Source organism: Trachypithecus francoisi, unplaced genomic scaffold (genome assembly GCF_009764315.1).
Source record: "Trachypithecus francoisi isolate TF-2019V2 unplaced genomic scaffold, Tfra_2.0 Contig01579, whole genome shotgun sequence".
NCBI lineage: Eukaryota > Metazoa > Chordata > Mammalia > Primates > Cercopithecidae > Trachypithecus > Trachypithecus francoisi.
In genome coordinates, this window is record NW_022681442.1 from 36,827,015 (window position 1) to 36,846,816 (window position 19,802).

The following is a 19,802-nucleotide window of genomic DNA, read 5'->3' on the forward strand; positions in this document are numbered from 1 at the left end:
CTAGGCAATACAATTCAGGACATCTTTGGGAGTTTTATTACTAAATACCTGGAAGTAGTCTTCATTGGGTTTAATCTGCTTGGTGTTCTATCAGCTTCTTGTACTTAGATAGTGATACCTTTCCCTAGTTTTGGAAAGTTCTTTGTTATTTCCCCTTAAATACATTTTCTACTCCTTTCTCTTTCTCTACCTCCTCATTAAGGCCAATAACTCTTAGATTTGCATTTTGAGGCTATTTTCTAGATCCTGTAGGTGTGCTTCATTGTTTTTTATTCTTTTTTCTTTTGTCTCTTCTAGCTGTATTTTCAAATAGCTTCTGTTAAAGCTCACTAATTCTTTCTTCTGCTGGATCGCTTCTACTATTCTATGATTCTAGTCAAGACTAATACATTCTTTAATATGCCAGTTGCATGTTTCAGCTCCACAATCTCTGCTTGACTCGTAAATTATTTCAGTCTCTTTGTTACGTTTACCTGATAGAATTGTGAATTTCTTCTCTGTGTTATTTTGAACATCTTTAGGTTTCCTCAAAACAACTATCTTATATTCTCTGGCTGAAAGATCACATATCTCTGTTTCTCCAGGATTGGTCCCTGGTGCCTTATTTAGTGAATGTGGTGAGGTCATGTTTTCCTGGATTTTCTTTATACTTGTAGATGTTCATCTGGGGCTGGGCATTCTAGAGTTAGGTATTTTTGTCATCTTTGTAGTCTGGGATTTTTTTTTGTACCCATCCTTCTTGGTAGGCTTTTCCGATATTAAAAAGGACTTAACCTATTTTCAATTTGCCCCTAGAATACTGCACTGGCAGTGAACTACACTTTTTTTAATAAATGGGAAATGAGTTAAGTGTTGTGATCTAAGCTGTATCTGCTTTAGGGGCACTCCAAGCCCAATAATGCCGTGGTTCTTGAAGACTTGTAGAGATACTGCCCTGATGGTCTTGGATAGGATCCGAGAGAATCCTCTGGATTACCAGACAGAAACTCTTGTTCTCTTCCCTTAGTTTCTCCCAAATAAAGAAAGTCTCTCTCTCTGTTCTGAGCCAACTGAAACTGGGGATAGAATGACACAAGCACTCATGTATCCACCACCACTGTGACTGCACTGGGTCAGACTTAATACCAGCAGAGCACTGGGCCTTGCCCAAAGCCTGCTGTAACCACTCCCTGGCTACTGCCTATGTTTCCAAGCATCTGGGGCTCTACAATCAGCTGGTGGTGAATCCAGCCAGGCCTGTGGCCTTCCCTTCAGTGCACCAAATTCCCCCAGTACCCAGGCATGTCCAGAGGTACCACCTAGAAGCCAGGGACAGGAGTCAAAAACCTAAGAAATCTATTTGTTGTTCTGTTGTACTGCAGCTAAGCTGGCACTTAAACCACAAAATGCAGTCCTTCTCACTCTTCCCTTTCCTTTCCAAGGGCAGTGGAGTCTCACCTCTTGAGCAGTGCTATCAAAGGCCCATTCAGAATACTAGACCCTGCACAAGAGCCAAGTCCTGGTTTTGGAGACTCCAGGAGTGCACTTGGTGCTCTACTCACCTGTGATCAGGCTGGTATCTAGTTGCAATTCAAAGTCGCCTTTATATTTTACTCTGATATCTCAAGTAGAAGGAGTCTTTCCTGATAGCCAGCTAGCTGGGAATGTGTTGAGTCTTACCTAAGCCAGCAAGTCTCAGAGTCTTACCCAAAGCCCTCAACGTAGTACCTGGGTATTGCTGCTAGCTATTCAAGCCCCCACTCCTCAAGCAGAAGAAAGGAGTTTCTTTTGGAAGTGAAAACCGTGCAGCTTGGGATTAGGAGAGGGGGTATGCCAGCACCCCCTTACCCATCTTCAGCTAGTATTTCAGTAAGTTGCACCTCCCACCCCCGGTCTACTGTCTCTGGGCCCAGTTTAGAACTAGGACTCACATAAAAGTTACAATCCTTGTAGCCAAGTCTGTCTTTCAAGTTTATTTACAGTCCCAGAGCCCTATAGTCCACAGTGATGAGGCTTGTAGAAATTTGGTTCCAACCACTGGTATCAGAGATTCACTTCAGGCCGGGGCTGGTTTAAATGCTCCCTCTGTGAGTGGGCATCAGCTGAATTTGGGCCTGTTTTCCCTTCTGCCATAACAGAACAGCATTAATTTTATGCGCTATAATTACTGTGTTCTCCCTCCCTCAGTACTCAGAAACACTCTCTGAACCATGCCACTGCTGCCAGGGGAAGAGAGGATGTCAGTAATTCAATACTATTTTTTCTATCTCTTCAGTTCCTCTTTCAGTGATATACATTTAAATCTAGGTACTGCGCATGCTCATCTGATTTTGGTTCTTATGAAGGTACACTTTGTGTAGATAGCTGTTAAGTTGATGTCCTTGCATGGGGAATAATCAGTGAAGCATTCTATTCTGTCATCTTGCTCCACTCTCTCATTTGTATATCTTCCTTTGAGAAATTTCTGTTCATGTTGTTTGCCCACTTTTTAATGGGATTATTTGGATTTTTTTTCTTGCCGTTTGAGTTTCTTGTAGATTCTGGAAAATAGTCCTTTGTTGAAGGTATATTTTGCAAATATTTTCTCCCATTCTGTAGGTTGTTTGTTTACTCTGCTTGTCATTTCTTTTACTGTGCAGAAGCTCTTTAGTTTAATTAGGTCCCATTGTCAATTATTTTTGTTGAAATTGCTTTTAAACACGGAGTCATAAATCCTTAGGCTACACCAATGCTCAGAAGAGGTTTTTCTAGGTTTTTGTCTAGAATTTTTATGATTTCAAGCCTCATATCTAAGTCTTTAGTCCACCTTGAGTTAATTTTTGTATATGGTGAGATATAGGAATCATATTTCACTCTTCTACATGTTCCCCTGGGTAATATAAGCCAAGCACAAATCCCACAGCTACTAGTGTAGGTGACTCACTCCTGCAAGAACCACCTCCTAGCTGGAAGCCAATAGGCACAGCCTATTACAACATCTGCTGGCAAAATAATACAACATTTGGGAAGGAGAAGACTTTTGTCTTATCTCAGCTAACACCATACCCACATCACCCCAGCTAATCAGAATGTCTTCAGTGTGTTCACAAACCCAGTACATTGCTAGTACAGTTGGCATTTGAGGAAATCACCACACTAAGCCTATTTATAACCGAGTAAATCTTACAGAGTCTATGTCACTCTCTTGCCACCCCCATCAGAGGTGGTGCTTGCACCTGCTCCTGGGAGGCCAAGCACAGTTAGGCCCAGTTAACCCCCACTCAACATTGCCCTCCTTTGTGGCAAAGAGTGGAACCCAAGCACTGTATATCTCTCAGACCTTTCCACAGCCTGAAGCATCAGAGATTTCCAGTTGATTGACAAAGATGTCAATCATCAATTATTCTCAGAAGGAAGAGCCAATATTACAGGTGAATGAATAATCATAGGCCAAATGGACTGTTAAAGAGAGAGCAATGGAGCTTATTGGTCAATTCATAAGAAGAATCTACAACTCACAAACACGCACACACACACACACATGCACACACACACACACAAATAAAGTAAAAAGAAGCTGGCAGAGGTGAAACCCTGAGAGACTTAGTAATCCATGGAAAGGGCAGGTACGAGTGTTCTCAGCCTTCCTACTCAATTTGGCAGTCTGCTGGGATCTGAAGTCAAGGTGACCTTCTTTGCCTTCACAAGCACAAGTACTGGAGTGGGCTGTGGTTTTGAGACTTCTCGAGGACATTACCTTGTTCATACAAGTTCCCTTTCCTTTTCCCTTGGATCTGAGCTCTTTTCAACTATTTTGGTAGAATTCACTAGTGAAGTAATCTTGAATTGGAACTTTTTTTTTGTGGTGAGGGTGGGGGGTAGTTTTTGATTACTAATTCAAATACTTTACTCATTGTAGGTGTATTCACACTTTCAATTTATGAGAACTTTATTCAATTAGTACCTTAGCCTTGGCATTTGCGTTACCCCTACACTTCTTTATCCAATATAGGCAGTTAATGCCTCACGTTTTTGTATTAATAATTGCCATTTCTCTTCACTTTGTATTTTCCTATTTATTTCTGAACTTATTCATTAGAATAAGTTGCCTGTTGCCTCCCATCTGGATTACAATTTTATTAGACCTGTCTTATCTTTGTGAACTCATTATCTTTCACTATATTTCATTCTTGGTTTTGTTGACATATTTGTTTCACACATTTCAGCTTTGTAATGAATATGTAGGTGATACTGAGTCTTTGTAAATTTTTGACAGAAGAAAATTGCAAACTCTTGATTCAAGAGTGGAACACTTTTCATGATATGGCCCTCATTTACCGATATTTATACAGTAAAATTGTGTTCACTTACAAATAATTAAAAAAAATCATAAAAATGAATGTGTTAGGCTGTTCTTGAATTGCTACAAAGAAATATCTGAGGCCAGATAATTTATAAGAAAATGAGGCCCAATTGACTGACAGTTCTGCAGGCTGTACGATCATGACGCTGGCATCTGCTCAGCTTCTGCAGAGTCCTCAGGGAGTATTTGCTCATAGCAGAAGGCAAAGCAAGAACAGGCACATCACATGGCAAGAGGAGAAGCAAGTTGGAGAAATAGTTTTAAACAACCAGATCTCATGTGAACTCATTTATTATCAGGATAGCATCAAGGGAAATAACGTTCATGAGAAACCTACCCCCATGATCCAATCACCTCTCACCAGGTCCTACCTACAACATTGTGGATTAAGTTTCAACAAAAGATTTGAGAGAGATAAATATTTATTATCCAAACTATATCAAGAGCATAATCAAATAGTTGGCTTATACATCTCAAATACAAGAAGTCTTATGGTGGGCTAGACTAGAAATAATATGGTAGCCCTAAAGTATGAGAGAGTCAAGTGCCTTCTTTTTTTTTTTTTTTTTTTTACCATATTTAGTATAGAAGTCTTCATTACTATGATCGAATGCTCATGTCCAAAGATGATGTCAATCCTACTCCTCCTTCACTTTGTGTTTTGAGTAATAAGGAAAAAATAGAAGAAGATTCATGTTCTGGTTTGAATGTGTCCTCTATAGTTCATGTGCTAAAAGTGAATGCCCAATGCAACAGAGTTGGTGGGTGCAGCCTAACAAAACATGACTACGTCATCATTGTTCTGCCCTCATAAATATACTCATGTCATTATTGCAAGAGTGGGGTAGTTCTTGACAGCTTGTTATAAATGTGATTGTGCCCCCACCCTTGCTCTCACTCTTACCCTTTCTTGCCCTTCTACTTTTTGCCATGCAATGAAGTAGCAAGAAGGCCATTGCCAGAAGCAAGTGCCATGCTCTTGGACTTCCCAGCCTTTAGAATCATCAGAAATAAATTTCTTTTCTTTACAAATTACCAAGTATATAGTATTCTGTTATATAACACAAATTGAACTAAGACAGGGCATCAGTATACTTCTGCTTTTATTTCTGGGGAAAGAAATACTCTGTGTGACTAACCTAAGCAGCAAATGGTTTCATGAATGGAACTTGTAGGCCTATCAGGAAATAAAGTTTGAGTCAACTGATCTGCAGTTTCTGCCATACCATACAGTTGCTTTTTCTAATACTGTACTGTCCAGTATCTCTTTTGGCTAACTTTATAACATAGTATGTTTTTTTAAAACTTAGTGTATTTAGATATACTGGCACATAATTTGTCAGATAATTGCATGAAATCATTTCTAGGAAAAGGACAACCAACAGTCAGAATTCACTATTGAAAACTTGGTTGGCACTGTAGCTGATCTATTTGTTGCTGGAACAGAGACAACAAGCACCACTCTGAGATATGGACTCCTGCTCCTGCTGCAGCACCCAGAGGTCACAGGTAGGACCACAGATGATGAACAAAGTGAATTTAAGAACAATGTTGAGAAGATGGTGCCAGTGTCCTCCACCTTATTTCTCTCAGAGAAGCTTCATTCCTTAAATTTCTGTGTCATCAGCTGTAATCTGTCTAAATTTGATGACATGATTAAAAAGGACATCTTTACACAATGGAGGAGGATGACTGAGATCAGTAAAAACAGTATGGCAGTAGCAAAATAAATAAAGCCCTGATGAAGTGTCTGGATATCAGCAGAGGTCATTTGTGGTAGGGAGCGCCAGCATAAATTGGCCTAGTATTGAATGTTGGTTTTATTTTGAAAAGTCCACTTTGAACAGTAGGTTCATTCTTGAAGATATCTTTTCTCATTTTGAAAATTCCATGCTCTAATGCTGGGGTAGGGAGATGAAAACATCCTTATTGAAGTATAAGTGGAATTCTAGAATTGTACTGAGGCATCCTGTGATTAATTCCAGTCTGGGAAGTAATCTAAAAGTTAGGCTTCTAAGAAAGGTGTTTCTGTTTAAGCACAGACCATACCTAAAGGAATTTTATTATTCTAGAAGTGTGTTTCATTAAACTGCTGTTTGACCAAATAGGAATATTTGGAAGGGGATTAATAATTGCATCTTTCACATACAACTTTTCTTTAGAATTTACAATTTACCTTTAGAGTAAACTCTACATTTCCTTAGAATTTACATTTAAATACTTCTTGTTTGGCAGCAGATAACATACCTTCTTCCCTGTGTCAGGATCCCACTGAAATTTCAATAACTAAATTACAAATTAAAATTAGCCTGTTGAAGTAAAAAGAGAGGAGAATAGAAAACAGCCTATAAGTCTTTGGCAAATTTCTAAAACACGGAGAAACAATGGAGGGCTGACAATCGACACAGCATAGAGGATGGAGTTGTAACAAGTATCAGCAGAGGAAGATTTATCAAGAGGAGAAGCTAATCTGTGTCACTATGATTCTCATAAGGTTCAGTATTTTGGAGGCACCAAGAGCCAAAGAAGGTAGGGAATGAGACTGAAAAGGGAGGCTCTCCTGCCTAGGTTTCCTCCATGACTCCTTTTATCAGGTACCTGATTTTTTCCCACTGGAAAAGGGAAGCACATTCTCCAGAGAAACTGAGCCTAAGAACCCCTGTACTCGGGGACACTTTACAGGGCCAGGAAAGTGTGAGGTGTGAAGCCAGAAAAAAAAAGGTTTGGGAAGTATCTATTCCTCAGATTCAAAGACTCAGCACTTTTCTTCATCTTGCTTCCTGACATTCAGCAGCTAGATATTCTCCAGAGAAGAAACAAGTCTAGAGAAAAGACCTCCGTATTTTGCCATCTTAATAGAAAGTTATCTACAAGTGTTCAGCAGAGTGAATGAAATGAAAACATCCATCACAGGACACAAAGTCATGGAATTTCAGAGCACCAGAAGTAAAGGGAAAATTAAAATCTTTCAGAGAGTTATATTAGGTCATATATAAAATATCAGCATTCAGATAGCATCAGAATTCCCAATCATACTATCTTGTGTATTCATAGAAAAAAGTATTTGGGACCTACATGCTTGTTACAAATTTCACCCTCTATACTAACTTTCTCCAGTACTGGGGATTGTGCTCCATCTCATGTCTGAAACCAAGTCAGAAGAAATTAAGGGTGCCAGGAATCAGGAGACCTCATGTAAGAGAATGAGAGTGTCAGAGATGCTGCTGGGCTCCTAGGAAACAACCACTTCAGAAGGGACCAGGTGAATAATACGTGTAGAGGAGACTTCAAGAACCAAAGACATGTGATTGATAGTCTGAGATTTCCCTATAATTGGGAAATTATTACTAGGAGTTTCAAACATGTGCAAATACTCTAACTTGAAGATAGAAAATTGTGATTTAACTAAAGAACCAAGGAAGAATATGTGTGTGTGTGTGTGCGTGCGCTTGTGTGAGTATATTTAGAATGATATAAACAATGAATAATGATATAACCAGAAATTGTGGTCTAAATATATTCTGGTAAGTAGAAGGAGGAGAATTGTGTGTGTGCATATGTGCGTGTGTATGTGTCTGTGTGTACAAATATCACTTTGTGGGCATGCGTTTATATATGGAACAGAGATGGAGGTAAAAATTCTCATCTCGCATACCAGAAAATCATTAAATATTGTCTAAAAATTGTTAAGTAAAACATAGAAAGAAATACTGGTTATTTAGAAATGTAAATATAAATTTCAGAAGAAGCTGCTAGCGTGCTCAAAGTGGCCACAATGGGAAGTGGAAAAATGAAGACAGTACCAGTGCTAATTGCATCACCGCCCCTGCTCCGCCACCGCACACGCAAATATATTTACAAAACCATTACAATTTAACATTATACCCCATATATTATTTGGTAATACATATAATATTTGATTCCTGTTTTTCCATTTGCAAGCACTGTAATTTCTTGACTTCTGTTTATTTTTTAAATAATGTATTACTTAAATTTGTATTAGTTGTCATATATGCTAATTTATAGAAATGTACTTGTGCATTGTAATGACTAGTTTGTAGGAGAATGATATGTATCTATATTACAGTAATTCTTTTTATATGACTGGTTGTCATATAAATGTTACAAACATGTAACTCATGTTTGTAACATTGCTGGGATTTTTACATCATGTAAAAATTTACATCATGTTTAATGTGGCCATGAATTGCTATGACAAATGTTCCATATATCTCCGTTTCCATCAGTTCTTTCTTGTGTCTTGTCAGCTAAAGTCCAGGAAGAAATTGATCATGTAATTGGCAGACACAGGAGCCCCTGCATGCAGGATAGGAGCCACATGCCTTATACAGATGCTGTAGTACACGAGATCCAGAGATACATTGACCTTGCCCCCACCGGTGTACCCCACGCAGTGACCACTGATATTAAGTTCAGAAACTACCTCATCCCCAAGGTAAGCTTGTTTCTCTTATACTATATTTCTGTGCTTCTGAAATTTCCAAAGTGCTAGTTTGGTTCCAATCCTCTAACAACAGAAGATGAGAGAAGTGCAAAACTCATACATGTGGCAGCTTGATGGACTTTCTGCTATTTTGTTTGGGTCTATAAAGATTTATAAAGCTAGGTCTCCTTAATAGGCTACTCTTAGGTGTTTACACTTTCAAATAATTGTTGAAAATATCAGTGTGTCAATTTCCTAAAACACTTCTGAAATTTTTATCAAAGTGACATTCGTTGTGTAGTTCAATATGGAAAGACTTAACATGTTCATGCATTGAATTTTTTTTTTAGGTTTCAATATTTTATTCAAGTTTCTTTTAAGTGACATTAATTACAGCATTTGAAGGGGAGGATCTAATTCCATACAAAATGGAAGACTCTAAAATGTACCCATTAAACTGCTAAAAAACAAATTGAGTGGTGAGAATACAACAGAAGTCCAATTTAGATTCTGAGTGTTGTCACCATGTTATTACAATCACACAGACACTTCCAAGCTTATAGCTGGAGCTCCTGGAAGCTATTTCATACTCTGGTGCAGGGGCAAAACAAAAACAAAAACAAAAACATAACACAAGAAGGAATAAGTCCTGAATTGTTGGCTTCATCACATCCACCTTCTCCACTCCAAAATGGTACAAAAGAAACAGTGACCACACCCTGCAGACCTTTTGGTGTAAAAGAGGTGATGATGAACTGGGGTGGGAAGAGGTCATGAAGATCTGTCTAAAAAAGTCCCATTCAGGTGAGTTTGTACACACCATCAAGCAGTGAGCCTCTCATCAATCAGGGTTAGGAAACCAAGGTTCCATTCTCAGGAAAGCACAATTTCATTCATTTACTCAATATGAATTTACAAAGTGCCTACATATTATCAGCTTCCACTTGCAGCCATTTCTAGATAAAAAAGAAACCTGGCATCTCAAAGGGGCCACCAAGTTCCCCCTCAAGTCTACCACTGAAAGGACCTTTTTTGGAAATGGATTTCTTCTGTACCTCTGGAAAGGTAACATCTTAAAGCTGAATTATCTTTAACCTGGAGGGCTAACATATTTAGCAATACTTGCATCCCAGACATACAACATTAAAAGATATACTAAATTCTGAAGGTAGCTATGCTGCAAAATAGTTTAAAATTAAACAATTGTACAATATTCATTTATGCTTGAAATTCCAGTCCTAGACCAAGCTTGTGACCACCAGCATTGACATTCTTGCCATCAAGAAGAGCTGACGGTGTCAGTTTGATACCTGGCTTTAGAGTATGAGTGTATCCTAAACCTATCAGGCTGGAGTTGTTCACTTTAGCCGAGAAGCAGGGGTCAGGGTCAATCGGACTTGGCTGCTATTCCGAAGTGCCTGTTACTGTTTCCTGCTGTCCAGACGAGATTGACAGCGGTCTCCAGCTTCTTGTTCACTTTCTGGTAAATGGAGCCGCCAAACTCTGTCCCGTCATTCACATTAGTGTGAAGCTGGAATTAGCAGTCTTGTAGGAACTGCAAAGTTGCTTTGGGTCACTCGGGATTTTGCAGTCTCAAAATTCATCTGGTAGCCGGCCAGCCAGCCCATCTAATCCAGCACCAGAGCACCCCGGATGGAAGGCTCAGCAATGTCGAAATCCATGTCGCAGCCGAGGTTAATGTGCTCTCGCTTGTACCCTGTCTTGATTTTAGCATTTTTCTTCCCAGTGTTAGGTGAGAAGGATGAATCGAAGGTTAGCTTCAGTCCACGTGCAAGCTGATCTTCTACAGTAATCTCGGTGCCTAGTGTATTGTGGGTGTTCCATTTCTCTGTAAACGTCAGGCCGCACTCAGTCCAGCTGTACTTGGTTTCCAGACTGCCCGCCACTTTGGTGGTCTCAGTGTTGGCTGAGCCCGAGCTTGTAAATTCCAATCCATTCTCAGATTTCGTTTTCAAATCAAGCTGTATTACGCCAAATCCATAGCCCTTGGTGAAGACATCCCTGACAGATTTGCCAAGATCAGCATTCATGGGTGGCACAGCCATCTTCTGCTCAGAGGCAGTAGCGGCGGGCTCCGAGGCGGCTACCGCAGGGGCTGTGGCGCAGAGGCAGGGAGCTGAGCAGAGCAAGCCTCATGCATTGAATTTTTAAATTCATGAATATGGTTATGCTCCCAACTTACTGAGTTTTATTCTATTTTCTCAGTAATGTTTTATTTTCAGTGCAGTGACTTACAACTCTTTTATCAGGTTTTTCCTAGATAATTAATAATTTGCTGTTATAAATTTTTAATGCTTTTTTATTTTTTTGTAATTGGTATATGTAATTGTACTCAGTTATACTATTTTGATGACCTTATATCTAACAACTTTCCTAAATTTACTGATCATTGCTAATAATTTATCTGTAGATATATTTGGAATTTCTATGTACATTATTTTGCTATCTAGGTTAATATGTATTTTATTTCTTATTTTCCAATGATTTTGTCTTCAATTTATCTTTATTGCATTATTGCACTGGCTAGGATTTCCAGGATAGCATTGAATAGAATTGGTGATAGAGGGCATCCTTATTTCATTTCTGATCTGCTGGGGGGTAGACTACAAGAATATTAATATTTCACTACTGAGAATGATGCTTTAAGTATTTTAGCAGATATTCTTTATCAGAAATCTTTAAGATTTTAGTAGATATTCTTTATCAGATTAGGGAAGTTTTTCCTCTTCTCTTATTTTTATATAAATTTTTGTCATGAATGTGTGTGCAATTTTATCAAATTGTTTCTCTGCATCTATTTATATGATTGCATATACTGGCCTCACATCCCTCACTAAATATACGAAATATACACAAACAGCTGGATTTGCTGTGTTATTTATTGTTCAGGACTTCCGTATTTATATTCATAAGATATTTTGGTCTGCAATTTTTCTTCCTCAACATTTTCTTTTCAGAGTTTTGATAACAAGATAATGCTGGCTGCATAAAACTAGTTGAGAAATGTTCCCTAATGTGGGTCTGATTTCATTGCTTTCCCTTCCTTCCACTTTTCTTCTGGTGACTGCTTAGCTGTATCTTTCAAATGCCTAAAACCCTATGGCTCAGTACCAGAGATTATATATGAAAAAATGCAGAATTTCAGAGAGCGTTTATCTTTTTCCAGAATGGATTCATTCACTTCTCATAGGCATTTATAATGGCAACACCTCCTGTCCCGAATCAGAATTGAATATGACATGAACACAGTCAAAACTGACTGTAGGTTTGAACTCACCCCTCTGAAGTTCTCCCGTCACCGGAGCCAGTTACTGTCTTTGGAATCGGAGGCCAATTTTGGTCTTTGCAGCTTTACAATGCTGTCTATCATATGGTTTCTGTGTTCATCCAGATGTTTTAGTTGCTATGCTATGAACTACACAATTCCACTTATTATTACTCAAGTAAAAGTAATAAAAGTTATATGTTCATGAAGGAAAACAATGAGACTGATAAGGTTTCAATTACTAATGTTATCCTCCAGAGAAGACAGAATTCATAACTTATCAAGATGCGATGGGGTTTTCCCTAATTATCGCTGATGTTTTACAAAGATTAGGACTTCAATCCACACTGTTTTTACCAAAGCACACAACCAGAAGAGGTTTTTCTTTCTCAATACAAGGTTTATGTACACCTCAATACTGCAGTATGTATGCCCCAGAACAAAGATTTTTCTTATACACAATAAGAGAGTATTCACACTCAGTAGCTATTGTTCAAATAATACAGCCTACATTTCAATTTTCTCAATTTTTCTAGAATATTTTTATGGTTTTTTTCTTCTGCAGTTTACTATCCAGGCAAGGAAGAAGCACATAATTCACTTATGTTGACCTTTTCACCTCGTGTAATCAAGGAAAGTTCCTTTCCTTGTTTGTTTCTTTTCCATCAGTTGACCTTTTTGAGACCAGCAGTCATTTAATATGTTCCTCAGGCTAGTTTTGTGTGACTGTTTTCTAGAGGCAGATTCCAGCTACAATTTTGGCAAGAAAACTACATAGGTGCTGAATCCCACTGAATATCCCACTGAATCACATTGATGAGGTGGGAGCATAAAATGTCACATATGTCATTATTGGTCATGCTAAGTTCCTCACATAATATGGTGGTATCCTCCAGATCTTACCGTTGTAGGGGTTCTGCTTTTTCTACGCAACTAGTAAAAGTCTATGGGAGTACATTAAGACTTTGTGAAACTCCTGCTTCCAGAATCACACACCCAATGGTTCTAGCTTTAATTGATGATCCTTACCTGACCTGATGATCCTGACTTGAATTGTAGCGAAGTGATAATCTTTCTAATTTCATCATCTTTTCAGTGTTTTAAGCTAAAATTAATCTGTAGCATGGCAATAATAAACACTCAATAGTTTTTACTGGTTATTGCACGTGTGGTTATCATCCCAGATGGCATCATATTAAAATAGATTACATGTTTATTTACAAAAGTTCTATGAACAGATACTCTGGACATTTCAAGTGTCAACAGAGACTTCCATTTTAAACCATAATCTACATAATCTAAATACAAGATTTGTGAAATTTGAAGTGATGGGGACAGACAAGGGCATCCAAAGTTGATGATCTAGAGAACACATTATCTTGCACATAAGTATCCAAGATGTAAGACTTCAAATGTGATTGGAAAGCTCTTTAGCAAGCTTCCACCACTGGCCTTTAGCTCATCCATGTAAATTACTGAGTCTGGCTGGACCTTAGTTCCCTCATCTATTGATCAATGATATGGGGCTACATGATGTCCACTACTTCTTCTCACTTCTGGACTTCTTTATAAATCAGATTATCTGTTTTTTTACTTCCAGGGCACAATGATAATGACATTACTCACTTCTGTGCTGCACGATGACAAAGAATTCCCTAATCCAAAGATCTTTGACCCTGGCCACTTTCTGGATGAGAATGGCAACTTTAAGAAAAGTGACTACTTCATGCCTTTCTCAGCAGGTAATAGAATCTTGTTTCCATTTGCATTTGAAGGAAAGAGAGAACTTTTTGGAATCAGTTGGAATTTACATGGCACCCCCTCTGGGGCTGGTAGAATTGCTATTTGTCCATGATCAAGAGCACCACTCTCAATACCCATGTGCTCCACCCTCACAGTATACCCTCATTGTTGGGCCAGATAGTGGGGCTTCCAGGAGTTAACCCTACTGTTCCCAATTGAGAAAACTAACATCTAGGTTGACTGAACTCTGCCACTAGATACATCACTAAGGCACCCAAGAGCTCCTCCTGGAAAGTAAAATTCATCTGATCTGTCCTTACCTGCCTTGGCGAATGTATCTGAGTCCACAACTGCATTGGGTGTCTTCTACATGGTGTCTGTCACCTCCCAGGCTGAGCTCCAAGGGCACAACTTTCAATGAGAACAGAGGCTCACTCCTGAGTTAGGGAAGAAGAGTAAACAGGTCGTTGTAATTTAGTCAGACCAGGACAGTGAGAGAGGAATGCACAGGCCCCTGGGTAGGGGCTAGAGGGGGAATCTGCATGCTTCTTGCTCTCTCATACAACACAGTGAGGCATAAAATGGAGTAAGAAACTCAGAGGACATTTGATGTACTTCAAAGGAGGTGATAAAATTTAAGGGAAGGCTGGGCATTTTGAAGGAGATAATGAATGACAGAGCAGGACATTTGCTTTAGATCAAGATGTCAGAACCTTTACCAAAAAGTTATGGGGTTCTGGAAACATTGGCAAGGGAGGAGGTTACTTTGCAGTGATTCCATAGCACCCTGTCTTCCTCCAATCATGATCATATATCCTGGATACTGGATTTTCACACCTGTGCTTTGTGTGCTAAGTCTCTGGCCATGGAATCTCCTTCCTTTACTCTTTGATCTTTTACGTCTGCTTTATATTTGGCACTGTAGATAGCAAGATGACAAAGACAGATACCTTCCTTCAATAATTCACATTTTAGCACAATAGATAAATAAATACAGAATTATGATTCCTGGTGATCCATGCTTTAATGAAAACATGAGTATGATGTTGACGAAAACCAGAGAGCATAGGATTTTATTACTTGAGGGAATTGTAAAGAGTGTGAAGATGAAATGAAATTGAACCTATGTCCTGAATGTAGCCCAATAAAGATGTATCTTAGCCAAAATGAACAACAGGATATGAAACTTGAAACTTCTTGGTGTGTTCAAGATTGATGAAGAGTGTGTATGACTAGAGTTGAGAACAGATTATGTGAAAAGTGGAAGGAAAGATCATGGAATATCAGGCTTGGAACAGGAAACAAGAATGTGCATGTATTTCCATAATGACAGATAGAAACTCAAAATGGCAACAGAGTTGTTTTAATGTGGAAATAAATAATGAAGCGACTGTTATGGCGCTGATAATCAATGAATATTTCCTGAATGAAGGGTACCTATTGAGATTAGATGTTAGATAGATAGGAAATGTGTCTCTTTTTGTACATTTGTTTGTCCTACCATCCATTAATCCATCCATCATTTCATCCATCCATTCATCCACATGTTCATTCATCTACCCAATCATTAATCAGTTATTTACTGCATATTCTGTTTGTGCAAGTCACAAACATACTGTCACAGTCACAGTTAAACACAAGGAGTAACTACTTTCTCTCTTTGTTATCTTCAGGAAAACGAATTTGTGCAGGAGAGGGACTTGCCCGCATGGAGCTATTTTTATTTCTAACCACAATTTTACAGAACTTTAACCTGAAATCTGTTGCTGATTTAAAGAACCTCAATACTACTTCAGCTACCAGAGGGATTATTTCTCTGCCACCCTCGTACCAGATCTGCTTCATTCCTGTCTGAAGAATGCTAGCCCATCTGGCCGCCGATCGGCTATCACCTGAAACTCTTTTTTATCAACGACATTCCCACTGTTATGTCTTCTCTGACCTCTCATCACATCTTCCCATGCACTCAATATCCTATGAGCATCCAACCTCCATTAAGGAGAGTTGTTCAGGTCACTGCACAAATATATCTGTAATTATTCATACTCTGTAACACTTGTATTGACTGTCACATATGCTAATACTTTTCTGATGCTGACTTTTTAATATGTTATCACTGTAAAACACAGAAAAGTAATTAATGAATGATAATTTAGATCCATTTCTTTTGTGAATGTGCTAAATAAAAAGTGTTATTAATTGCTGGTTCAGTTCTCAGACTTTCCCTCTTTTGTGCATAATGCAAGAAATAAAAGAAAAGAGAGTGCCAGGAGGCCAGGCTTGTCCTCATAATAATAAGCAGAGAGAGTGACAAAGGAGAAGAGGGTGAGGAAGGTCTCTGGATGTTTGCCATCTAGAGTTACTGAAGGTTTGCCTTTATAACAGAAAAAGTCTGCCCAAGGGAAGAAACAACCTTCAGGGAAATATTGAGAGAATCAGTTCAGTTGTGTATTATTTGCAGATAAAATGAGGCTAATTACTTCAGGGCCACAGAATCAATTTACCGGTGCATTTATGTTAAGTGTAAAACAAGAAATAGAAATTAGAAAAATAATGTAATCTGTTGAGACTTTCCAAGGATTTTGTTCTTGTTTGGAGAGAGAAGAATAAAACCCAGAACATATGATTAGCAATATGAAAGTATATATTCATACTTGACTCTAAGTTGAAAACATAAAGCGAAAAGATATTCAAATTTTCATTTGGTATTCACAATAATACCAAAACAGAGGCATGAATTTAGATACTTAATCTCCATTTCTACTTCACTGACCCATTCATCTTTAACCCCGTAGGCGAAAAAATTGAGCAGGGACATGAGGGCACTCAAGCACAAAGCCTCTGTAATCAGTCAGAACCACTATAGCAGGTTCAGTGGTCTTCTTATCGGAATAAGGTTACTGAAATCAGTCTCTTGTCCAACGAAAGCTGTAGCAATGGTTTGTGGAACAGTGGGTAGAGGTGGGCATCTGGTGGAGGCCAGTGCTTGTATAGTTGCTAGAGAAAAATTAAAATCTTGAGCCAGTTAGAACACAGTTTATTCTTTAAGCATGGGAGTGAATGACCTAACTCTTGCCTGCCATGACCTTAGGTCCTATTTATAAGTTGGTATCTTATTGCCACAAAGAGTCCACCCCATCAGTCTCATGGTCTCTATTTTAACACTAATGTTGATGAGTTGTTTTGTGTCAACCACAAAAGGGAGGGGGTCTAAAGAGACATGTCTGATCTCCCATCCTCTCATGGCCGGGAATACAGTTTTTAAGGATTTTGCTGGGGTTCCCTTGTCCAAGCAGGCTTGGGATTTATTTTTAGTTTAAAATAATTATAAAATTTCAAAGAATCTACCCACAGAATACATCTAAGTTACATAGTTGAGAAGAACATAGTTACAATGGAGAAGACAGCCACACACTATCTGAACCTAGTAATCAAATGACATCATTCTAATGAAACACATTGAAATTGTCTGTCACTCAAAAATGAAAAGTATCCTCTGTGATATTCCTGGCAGAGATTCATCTGCTCAATTTAATCATTAAAAAATATTAGACAGGACTAAATTGAGGGACATTTTATAAATATTTAGCCTATACTCTCAAAGAGTGGCAATGTCTTGGAAGTCACGTAATGACTAAAGAACTGCTCCACACTGAAGTTGATGAAAGAGATGTGACAGCTAGTTGTGGCATGCGATTCTGGATTCTGAACTAAATTATGAGAGGGCCAAAAAGCATATATTTTAGGACTTTTGGTAAAACACCAACAGGAACAAGAATTAGAAAGTTCCAATACATTCACATTGATTTTCTGATCCTGATGGTTTTGCTATAGTTATATAAGAGAAGCACATTGTTTTGAGTAAATACATACTAAAATACTTCACCTATCTGGAATCAGGTCAGTATTTCTTTCGAAAGGTTCCATGTAAAACAGTTATTTATAAGAACAAGCAGTTCTTCTATATACCTGTGATTGTTTTAAAAACAAATAAAGCCAACTGTGTGCTTATATATGCAAAATAAACTAGGCTTTCACAAATGAAGAATCACTGCTGACAATGCAAACTTGAATTGCTCAGCATCATTAAGCTTTATGGAAATACAAATTAAAACTTCAATGAGATATGATTATATAATTCATTAGAATAGTTCAAATGAAAAAAGGACAGATCATGTTGTCTGTTGACAAGACAGTGAAGCAATCACAGTCTCATAGAAAAATTAGTAAAATTGTTCAACCATTTGGATAATCCTTTGGTGGAATTTACTTAAAGTAAATACATGCATATCTAGCAATTGCAGTTGTAGGTATGTACTGAACAGAAATGCAGCAATACCTTGTGATAGTAAAAAGACGTATTGGAATGTACATAGCAGCACTATTCAAAATAGCCTCACAGTGGAAGCAACACAAATGTTTGAAGCAGTACCATAAAACAATTGTAAAATGCTCATAAAGTGAAACACTAAGAAACAGATAACAATTATCGCTGTCTGCAACAACTTGATTGAATGTCACGACACATTAAATGAAAGTACTTGACAGTAAATAAGTACTACAGGATGATTCCATTGATATAAATTCACAAATAAATGAAACTATCATTTTGTTTCTTTTTAAAATAAAATGTGTGTGTGGTTTTTTTTTGCCAAGATGGCAGATTAGAGGCTTTAACATGCCTCAGCCACTTGGAAATAGCAAAATAGTGTATAAAGATCAATTCTGTGAGCGTTAATTCAAGAAAAAATGTGGGAATTTGCTGAAATAGTGAAACACACTTCAGATCCCAGTTGAAGGAGGTGGGAATGCAGGCCCCATGATGGTGCTCAGCTTATCAAAACGGGTGAAGCCTCCAATATGTGAGAGGGCCAGAGAGTCTCCCTCTCTGAATCTCCTTTCCGCTAGAGATCCAGACCCCAAACGCTGGAACTTACTTGGAGGGAGGCTGGAAGGTGATGAAAGGGAAAGACACCAGGAAAATCTGCAGGTGTTTCCCAGACCCAGAACTGAGAAGACGTTGCCATTTTTAATCTGTGCTCCTGCAAAGTCAGTCATTGGTGACCTGGCAGCAGCAGTCACTGCAGGCATTTTAGTCTCAGGACAGAGACAAAAGCACTTGTTCTGGAGCAGGGAAAGGGCACCCACAGTCAGAATCGAGTGGTGAGTGTGGTGTGCACCCCAACAGTGAGCACTGGAATTGAGCTCTCTCCCATCGCTGGACTGGAGTGGGAGGAGAGTTGCTGAAATCAAGGTTTCTCTTGGGCATCACAACTTGCAGTCTGGGACAGCTTTGTGATCTGGAACTGGTCTGCCTGTGTCACTGCTGGATGCCCCATCCTGCTCCCTTGTTCAGTCATGACAGAGTGTCCCACCAGTTCTGAGAAACAGGAGACAGGCAAACCACACTCCTGCTTACCTGTATTGGGAGCCTGAGCCAAGTTACCCTTTCCTTACTAAGATCTTGGCAAGGTGGTAGGTGTGCCCTCCACTCCATTCCTGGTCATTTTTCCAAGCATTTGGAGCACCCACTCAGATGGATTAGCAGCCTGAGCTTCCCCTCCCTTCCCATGCAGAGACCTTGGTGCAGAGGCACACTGTTTGCTCCATACCCACACATAACACCAAGCTTTGGGTGTACCTGCTCACTGGAATAGGAGCTTGAGTCACCACTTCTTCCCACACAAAGACCTTAGTGCAGTAGCACTTCCTCTGCTGCACACCCAGACATAACTGCAGGCATTCTGCAAACCCATTCTCAATGATTAGGAGTTTGAACAGCCCCTACCTTCCCATGCAAAGACCTTGTTGTGGCGATTTCTGTGCTCATTCCCTAGTCATCTCACACACAGTTTGAGGGGCACATACTCTCCGGAATTAGGAGCTTGACTTGCCCCTCTTATCCCCTGCAAAGACCTTTTGGCAGCAGCAGTTTTTCTGCTACGTCCTCAGGCGTATTTCCAGGCATTTGGTACACCTGCTTCCCTGGATAAGGATCCTGAAGTACC

The 19,802-nt window shown here is 39.0% G+C and overlaps 1 protein-coding gene and 1 pseudogene across 2 annotated transcripts in view; one reads left to right on the forward strand and one right to left on the reverse strand.

Annotated features, from left to right (window-relative positions):
* Positions 1-16,003, forward strand: part of LOC117069764 (cytochrome P450 2C20) — a 30,027-nt gene extending 14,024 nt beyond the window's left edge. The window contains exons 6-9 of the mRNA XM_033188187.1: positions 5,689-5,830; positions 8,590-8,777; positions 13,652-13,793; positions 15,468-16,003. Coding sequence (XP_033044078.1) covers positions 5,689-5,830; positions 8,590-8,777; positions 13,652-13,793; positions 15,468-15,649 — 654 coding nt within the window. The 3' untranslated portion in view covers positions 15,650-16,003. The remainder of the gene's footprint in view (positions 1-5,688; positions 5,831-8,589; positions 8,778-13,651; positions 13,794-15,467) is intronic.
* On the reverse strand, positions 9,114-10,937 carry LOC117069775 (annotated as a pseudogene). The gene has a single exon (XR_004431665.1). The product of XR_004431665.1 is annotated as a voltage-dependent anion-selective channel protein 1-like (transcript).
* Positions 16,004-19,802: the final 3,799 nt, after the last annotated feature.